This window comes from Rutilus rutilus (assembly GCF_951802725.1).
Source record: "Rutilus rutilus genome assembly, chromosome: 23".
NCBI lineage: Eukaryota > Metazoa > Chordata > Actinopteri > Cypriniformes > Leuciscidae > Rutilus > Rutilus rutilus.
The window spans coordinates 20,583,447-20,591,740 of NC_140233.1; the positions used below are offsets into that span (position 1 = coordinate 20,583,447).

An 8,294-nucleotide genomic window follows, 5' to 3' on the forward strand; every position below is an offset into this window, starting at 1 on the left:
GGACAATGTGTGTGCTGTATCTTCAAGCCAAGGTATGGACTTCACTTTTTTGTATGCTGTGAACTTGAAAGAATGAGACACCACAGGTAGATAATTGGAAGCAATGTTTATCCAATGGACCACAATAAAGAAAGACACTGTTTGTATCTTACATCTGTGTTTATGGAGTTTGTTCGTGTCAAATACTTGCTCACTCCTTTTACCAATCCCAGCAGCTTAGTGGAAAGCTGTAACAGAGTGCATGATGATGTAGTATTAAAGCGTCCATTGCAATGCATAGCCCCTTTTGCTTTGATGTGTTCATGACCTATTTGATCTTTATCTTATATTCTTCACCTTTCATATCACTTCCACTTCCAGTTATTTGTACAAAACATTGTTTTACACTCATTATACTGCTTTTTTTTTTACCGTATTATTTTAATGTATTCTTGTAATTGTAAACACACTAGTTTGTAGCGCAAATAGTTTTACCATATACGGCACTTTGTTATTCTTCTAGTTATTTACACATTGTGGTGAAAAAAAAAATCGTAAGACTCACACATTCACAGAAAATAGCTTACTTCAGCGTTTCCCTTAATTGTTCTTGTTTCCTGTCATTACTTTGCCTGTGTGTGTCCATGGCCGTACACAAGGTTTTAGAAATTCTGGTCCAAAAAGTGAGCTTGCTATAGTGTGTCTGAAAAAATAGCTTTCGCTGATCATCTACATAAGTGCATTTCAAGATGGAGGGCAAAATTTGGATAGAACCATGTCATTGGGCAGTATCATAAATGATCTGTCAAGCAATAAGGTATTATATAAATTTCCACAAGTATTTATACACTCATGTTCTCTTGTTCATGCTTTGGTGTTGTCCGTGTTATGCTATTAGTGGTGAGTCTTGGTTTCTCATGCTATCATTTATTGAATTATTATTATACTCTAATTATATGCATTTGGATGATCAACCGCTGTATTACAACCCCAATGAAAATAAATTTTATTATTAGAAATGAAAATCATTTGAAATGAAAAGGTTTTATTAAAACAGCATCAGAAATAACAAATGTTTTATTCGAAGCAGTAAGCCTGAAACATTATAGGTATGTACAGTACTCTGTTTATACTGTAAAGACTTCTTAAGTTTGTACATTACGGAGCAATGGGAGCCGGTGCTTCGGGATTGAAGGGGTCAGGACTAATTTTATTCAGATCCTCTATGACAGTTTCATACTCTTTTTTCCATTGCTCTGGTGTCAGTGCAGATGGGCTGGTCTCCAGGAACTTATACGCATCTTTAGTCTGCATGCTAAAGATGCTCTTTGCATTCAGACAGGTTTCACCGAAGGCCTTCCAATGCTGAAAGATTTGAGGTACAAAATCAATCACAGAAAAAAGAATACAATCAAGGTGAAAACAATTTCTGTAATCCTGCAATCCTTACCCCTTGTGCTGTAGTAATAGAGTCCAGAAATATCTCCTTCAATTCAATCTCCTCGATGAAGTGTTCACTAGCAAAAGTCTCGTCTTTGAGAGCCTCCAGCATTACACCCACTGATTCCCAGAACTTCTGAAGCTGAATCAGAATGTTTTGGATTCGGGAAAGGCATTTTTGGACGTCATTCAGATGAACAGGGTCGGGTATTGAACCTTTAGAAATAATATGAAGCAGACATTAATTATGAGAGATCACTCTGAGGCTTCTGGTGTAAATCAGGGAATGTGTTGAGCATGATTGATCTTTTAAGTGAAAGAATCTGGTCCATCTTTAGAGGAATCCTGTAGAAGAATCTTCACTAGAAGAAAAGTGCAGAATGCCACTCCAAATGAGAATTACTGGACGGAACCAGTTTCTTGGAGCAGAAATCAAAGGAAGAATGGAGCAAATAGTGGAAATATCCATAGAAGTCACAAAATTATGGAAGAATAAATAGAATTTTCCATTTCAATTCATTCTTCCATAATTTTGTGGCTTCAAAAGTCTAATGAAACTGGTATTGTCCAATAATTTGCATTTGGAGTGGCATTCTGCCCTTGTCTTGTAATGAAGATTCTTCTAAAGGCACACTTCCTCTTCTTCTGATTGCTGAAATCTCACTAGATTATTGGCCCAGATAGCCTTGTTCTTCTGGGAGGTAGTTTCACTTATCTTGTGTAACATTATATATTGCTACTGAAACAAATATCATGTATCAAGTTGAGTTGTTTGCTCATAAAGCGCTCTCTCTCTCTCTTTCTGATAAATTCCAGAAAGTTCTTAAAAGTCCTATAAGTTTTCGGAAGTGCTACTTATAAACAGTAACGTTTGTTACATTGTTTGAAAGCTAAATTTAATTGATTTATAATTCAGGAAATTTTCATTTGAAAAATAGTAAAAAAAAAACTAGAAAACTAGCCTGCATACACTCCACACCAAATGTGTGACCTTTACAGACTGTCATGAGTTATAGAATAATATGTTAACATGAATAGTGTGTGAAGTGCTTAAAATTACTATAAAAAAAAAAAAATCACAACATTTGTAACGGTAACTCATGAATTGGAGTTTAATGACATTTGATAATTAATAATCTGATAATTTAATGATTAACAGATCATTTAAATATTAACAAGCATATTATCACTACTTTTTCATAGCTATTTGAATATATATGAACTAATGATCTGTTAAGCATTATATAATGTTTTTAATAATTTATCAATGAAGCTTTTAATCATTGTAAACCAGTCATTTGTAGATTTTTTAAAAAGTGCTTGATCATGCTGATTGAAAGTTTAATAAAATATCAGCATTTCAATTTACATAAAAAAATAACTGTTAGTCATTATGTAATGTTGAATAAGTTCATTAAACATTAACAGGCACATTATCTCATATGTCTAGCTATGTGCATATATATTAACTAATGATCTGTAAAACATTATGCAATGATTGTTAATGATTAATTAATGAAAGTTATTATAAAGTGTCACCAAGAATCTTACCATTTTCTATTTTCATGCTTGCCAACTTCAGCTGCATATCCGTCATCCTGACATGGATGCTCCACTCCTTGCTCATTAGACTTGACTTCTCAATGGAGAGTTGAGTCAACTCGCTGGACAGAACCTGGGTTTTCGCAGCTGTTTCAGGGCCAGTTTTAGCATCATGAATTGATTTAACAATGGGTCCAACAAATGGTACAAGGGCAGACAGGATACCCAGACCATTACTTTTGCTAGAAGACTCTTTGACATGATTATACAGCTCTTGGTTTTTCTCTGAAATCTTTGCCTCAATTTGTTTAATTTTCTCATTGTTGTTCTTCAGTTGATCATCGAGATCTCTCACCGCCTTCTCCTGGGCCTCTATCTCCTTAGTAGTTTGTGCTTTTTTTCTCTCTGTCTCAGACTTTTCAAGAATCACATCACTGGTGCAGGAAGCCACACTGTGGTTGTGTTTCTCATATCTGGCGATAACAGATTTCAGATTAATCGTGAGCTAAAGCACAGTAAAAAATATTGATATACACTGATATACACTTGATTTACATGATGACGTTCTGTTTCATCCAGAGGACTTTTGGCAGTGGCCGTATTGAAAGTGTTCCAGATATGCAAAATTTAACAAATCTTACTAAACTTTCTTATGCTAAAACATTTTACCTGTCTACCATCTGTCCCACTTTGTCAACAATTTCAGTGATCCATACTCTGGCTTTTTCCAGGGACTTAATAGCCAAAATGCTTTTATCCTTTTCAACGGCAACCTTCAGCGCTGGCAGAAGTGTGGAAACTAGGTTTTTACTTGTGGCCGCACACTGAAAGACAGCAGAAATACTTACATTGTTTATCCACGTTTCATACTTTACATAGGAAACATCTAGTCAAAATCAATCAATCAATGGAATATAGTGTCTCATGACCAGTTCAAAGATTAGGCTGCAATCTTATTGAAATAAGTTCAGTTCATTTCAGTAGTTCGAAACAGCTCACCAAAGCCAACATTCCAGAGAAGTTTGTGGCGGCTAGTAAACTCCTTCGAACTGTCATTAGTCCATGATGATTACGTAATAGGTGGGTTTGCTCTAGGGGTCTGCTTCTCATTCATTCCTTCACTCAATCAGAGTGAAGTGATCTATATGGTATAACATTTTCAAATAAACTTGAGTAGAATGAATACCCAACGCTATCTCACAATCAATTCATACGAATTCGTATGAGTGAGTACGAGGTGGCTAATTCGTACGAATTCGTACAACCTCATTCGTACAACCTAATTTGTTCAACCTCATTCGTACAAATTCATGCAATTTGTCTAAACCCTAGTGATGGGTAGGTTTAGGGGCGGGGTCATGGGTAGGTCATTCGTGCGAATTCATAAAAATTTGGCAACTCGTAAAATATGTACGATTTAGTAAAAATTGTACGAATTTGTACGAGTTAGGTTGTATGAATTCGTACAAATCAGCCACCTCGTAAAATATGTACGAATTGCCGTGAGATCAGGTTGTGATTGCAGATTTCTGTGATCAGAAGCTTCCTTAAACATTTGTATTATGTGATTGTTGTGTAATTGAGAGATAGAATGTATTTCATATTTAAATATTCATCTAAACACTGCAGATTTTAAAATCATTTAATGACTGCCAGGGACGTCGTTAGGCCTATTTTAGGGGGGCTGAAGCTACCCCAAAATGTTCTTAAGCCCCCCTAAATGATAATAAGAACAGCAATAACAATTCGATGTATCAAGAATTCTCTCTATGGCTCTGGTCTGAAGTTATGCACCCTCCCGCCTACACACACCGATACACACGCGTTCACACCTGACCAAACGTGAATAGAGCGTCTGGCGCGAGTGATTTACTTTACGTGCGTCTGGAGGTCCTGCGGCGCGAATGAGGCGTTTAGGCGCGTCAATTTCGCTTCAAACTTTTGCTTTTTACGTGCGTCAGTTTAGCTCTGGACGCGCGAATGGATTCAAAATGTTCAAGCGTCCAACTAGACGCGAATTTGACGCGCTATTCGCGTTTGGTGTGAACGCACAGTAGGCTATGGTGAAAGGAAGATTGGTACTGCTAAGTGTCGTGATACAGAGTGAAACTGTAAGTTGTTTTTAATTACCTGCTTACCTTTAGCTACGTTTTCTTGAGGTAAAGGAAAGGGGATATTTTGGTTTGCTATGGAAAACTGCAGTCTAGTAGCTAGAGTGAACAAGCAAAATACAAGAAATGCTTAACTTAGCATGACATAAGTGTAGCTCTAGATGTGAGTGCAAAGATTTTGCAAACGCAAGTTACAAATACCCTGGGGGCTAAGCCCCCCCTGTCTTCCAATCCTAGTGACGTCCCTGATGACTGCCATCTCTCTCGTTGAGGAGAATGGTGGACAGATCTTGGCAATATTTAAAATAATGCACTCATCTCTTGGACTGACGGTAGTACACTCTTAAAGATAACGGTTCTTTATTGGCACTTAAATCCATAAAACTTTTCTTTGCACAAAAGGTTCTATTGGTAACAGGTTCTTTGGATTTGTATAATATTCTTCACATGGCTCTTTTAAGAACTCTTCACTGAAAGTTTCTTTGGTTAAAGTCCCTGTAAAGTCAAAATTAAGTATGTGTTCTGAGTTTGTCATACCACCGAAAAATGTGTTATTAGCCACCCAGCCCAATTTCAATGATTAAAAAAGCCGCCAAGTAAATAAAATAAGCTATCAAAATCTCGAAAAAATGAGCAGTAGTCTCAGCTCTCAAACGCTGGGGGCGTGTCCGCTGGCTGCGCTGAAACCACGCCCACTCGCGGGAAATATGACTCGCGCACAGCTCGTGCATGTCGGCGCGACGGGAGGATGAAGGCCGAAGCGGACAGCGGGAGATAGTCGGTTCGGCCCCATTCACCAGTAACAGCGGATTATCAGTGAATTCCAGTTGTCTCCAACGAAAGTAAACTATCCTGATCTCTACAGAGGCGGGTGTGGTGGTGATCATCAGCTCTCCATCAAGGTAACGTTAGCTCTTCACAAGATAAATCCACCTCTTCTTGATATGATCATTTTTCGGAAATTTAAATAAGGACACCGATCTGTTTTCTAAGTGATTGCATCCAGGGAATACGCATTTACACGACGAAGGCATAGCAGAGCCGTGGGCATAGTAGCTAGCAAACTGTAGGCTGTCTGATAGTAACTCGCGATTGAGCGATAGGCTTAGTGACTCCGTGCGTCATCAAGTAGGGGCCCAATCAAGCTCAGGGGGTCGCAGTGCGTCATCGAGCCCCCGTTTTAGCCCCGCCCAAAAAATCCGGCTCACAGCAAGGGTGAAAAACTGTTAAACGGTCTAACTCCACAATTTAGTACTTCACAGTTCTCAGTCTTTGTAACATGTTTTAGCAATACATTTCTAGCACTTATAATGTGTTTAGAATTTTTTTGTAGAATTGCCTTTACAGGGACTTTAACCAAAAATGGTTCTTCTATGGCATTTCTGTGAAAACATACTTTTGGAGTCTTTAAGAGTGTTATTGGATGCGGTGTGCAATAAAAGAAATGGATAAAGAACATTGGCTTTACCTTCAGCAGAAGAGCCTCAGAAGACCCAAAGAGAAGCTGAGTTTCAACAGCACGCTCTCGGAGAACCCTCTCCAACCTGGGGAACTTAGCCAAACAGAGATAAGAGAGATGGTAGAGCAGAGCTGTCCGCTGAGCAGATGGAAGAAGCTCCTTGATAAACTCAGGGCTACTTGCGACCTCAATTTCTGTAGAATTACAAATGTGAAAGTTACAACTTGATGGTTTTGCGCAGACGTGTGTCAATTAACAACATCATGTGAGATGTTTACATTTTATCGGTGAAAAACAATTCAGAAGTTTTTACCCACCTTGGCTCTCTGACATTTTTTGTCTGTAAAGGAAGTACCTGGAAAACACTGAAAAACAACAACACTATCACGAGACAAGAATCAACAATAAATGAGAGAGGTCAGTAAAAGTTACCTGTAAGATGAATGAATCTCTAAGCAATGTAGTTGACTGTGTCAGCATGGGGAATTTATACTCTATGGCACCTCCTTAAAATTGTTTGTTCACTTGGGGGTTTGCCTTGTGGGATCTCTGGGGTCAGGCAGGATGAGACTTATTTTCAACATCCCTTTTATCGGCAACTGTTATCATTCATATCAACTTTTTAAAATGTTGAAATCAAACATTCTTATTTCAAGCAGTGCATTTGCCTTTCCTTAAAGGGAGATTCATTGCACTCTACCTTTACTTTTAAAGGAATCATTTACTCTACATTACATGTAACTCAGTCTGTGAAGGGTACCATCTCTGAAGGCTCAAATAAATCAAACCGTTTTATCCCATTTTAAAGGATGCATTATTTGGTTTTCACATATGAGAACAGTATGTTTATGATCACATTCATATGACTCACAGTTTTAACAGCAGTTGCTCTTCACAAGCTGCCATTGTCGGACTTTGCCCCAAGAAAGGTTTGTGCATTTGTGAAATTCTTAGGTTTGCAGGTCCAGACTGGCCACCGGGAATTATCCAAGTGGCCAGTCTGGACCTGCTGGTGAGTTGGCCAGTTTCTGTAAGCACACAGTGTTTTGGGAACAAGCATTGTTTTTGCTTGCATATTTCTATATTTACCACATATGATAATTTTTCATTTAATTTTTTTTAATTCTAAAATTAAAACAAATGATTTATTGCAATATATAGGCTAATTATAACTTCCTAATTTCTTTTGCACCCTCTGTTGAAAATAGAACATTTTAAATGTTTTAGCTATGATTGTGTATTGATCAAAGTCATCTGAAGTTTTGAATAACAAAGAAAAAATCAGACTGTTAAAACATATTAAAGGATCAAAGTATTTATGTCCTGTTTCAAAGGATGTGTATACAAATCAGTTGAAAAGAGCTTTTTTACATCGCAAAACAAAAATTTACACATTTAGAAATATGAAAAAATAAAAATAAACCATTAAAAAAGCCAAATGAAAGCATCTGTTTGTGTTTCTGCAACAGTTTTAACAGCATTTGCTCTTCATGAGCTGCCATTGTACTCTTGATTTTGTCCAAAGTTTGTGCATTTTTGAAATTCTTAGGTTTGCAAGCCCATACTGGCCATCAGGAGCCTTGGGATAATAATAAATCATAAGAAATGTTTCAGAACAAGCCATTTACAGATTCTAGCTTTTTGTGACGGACTATAAACCCCGCCCTGGGTGAGCTGTACACAGTCCACCATGTTTGTCTCGTCACCAGAGCATTTAACAGCAGCATTCAAGTAAGATATGTATTCTTATTTAGCTACTAAAG

At 37.5% G+C, this 8,294-nt stretch overlaps 1 protein-coding gene across 1 annotated transcript; it reads right to left on the reverse strand.

Moving 5' to 3' along the window:
- Positions 1–1,014: 1,014 nt before the first annotated feature.
- On the reverse strand, positions 1,015–6,919 carry LOC311282861 (uncharacterized protein). Its single transcript, XM_084396927.1, has 6 exons — positions 6,849–6,919; positions 6,541–6,725; positions 3,631–3,785; positions 2,971–3,434; positions 1,430–1,635; positions 1,015–1,344 (listed from the first exon to the last, which is right to left on the reverse strand). The coding sequence occupies exons 1-6, from the start codon at positions 6,862–6,864 to the stop codon at positions 1,138–1,140; spliced, it is 1,233 nt and encodes a 410-aa protein (XP_084253053.1). The 5' UTR covers positions 6,865–6,919; the 3' UTR covers positions 1,015–1,137.
- Between the last annotated feature and the right edge of the window lie 1,375 nt (positions 6,920–8,294).

Bases quoted from the DNA above. Each gene is read 5' to 3' on its own strand.
- LOC311282861 (XM_084396927.1), bottom strand. The intron at 3,786-6,540 runs GTAAAGCCAATG...GCTGTCTTTCAG, and splicing joins CTGAGGCTCTTCTGCTGAAG to TGTGCGGCCACAAGTAAAAA. The intron at 1,636-2,970 runs GTAAGATTCTTG...TTATTTCTAAAG, and splicing joins AAGCATGAAAATAGAAAATG to GTTCAATACCCGACCCTGTT.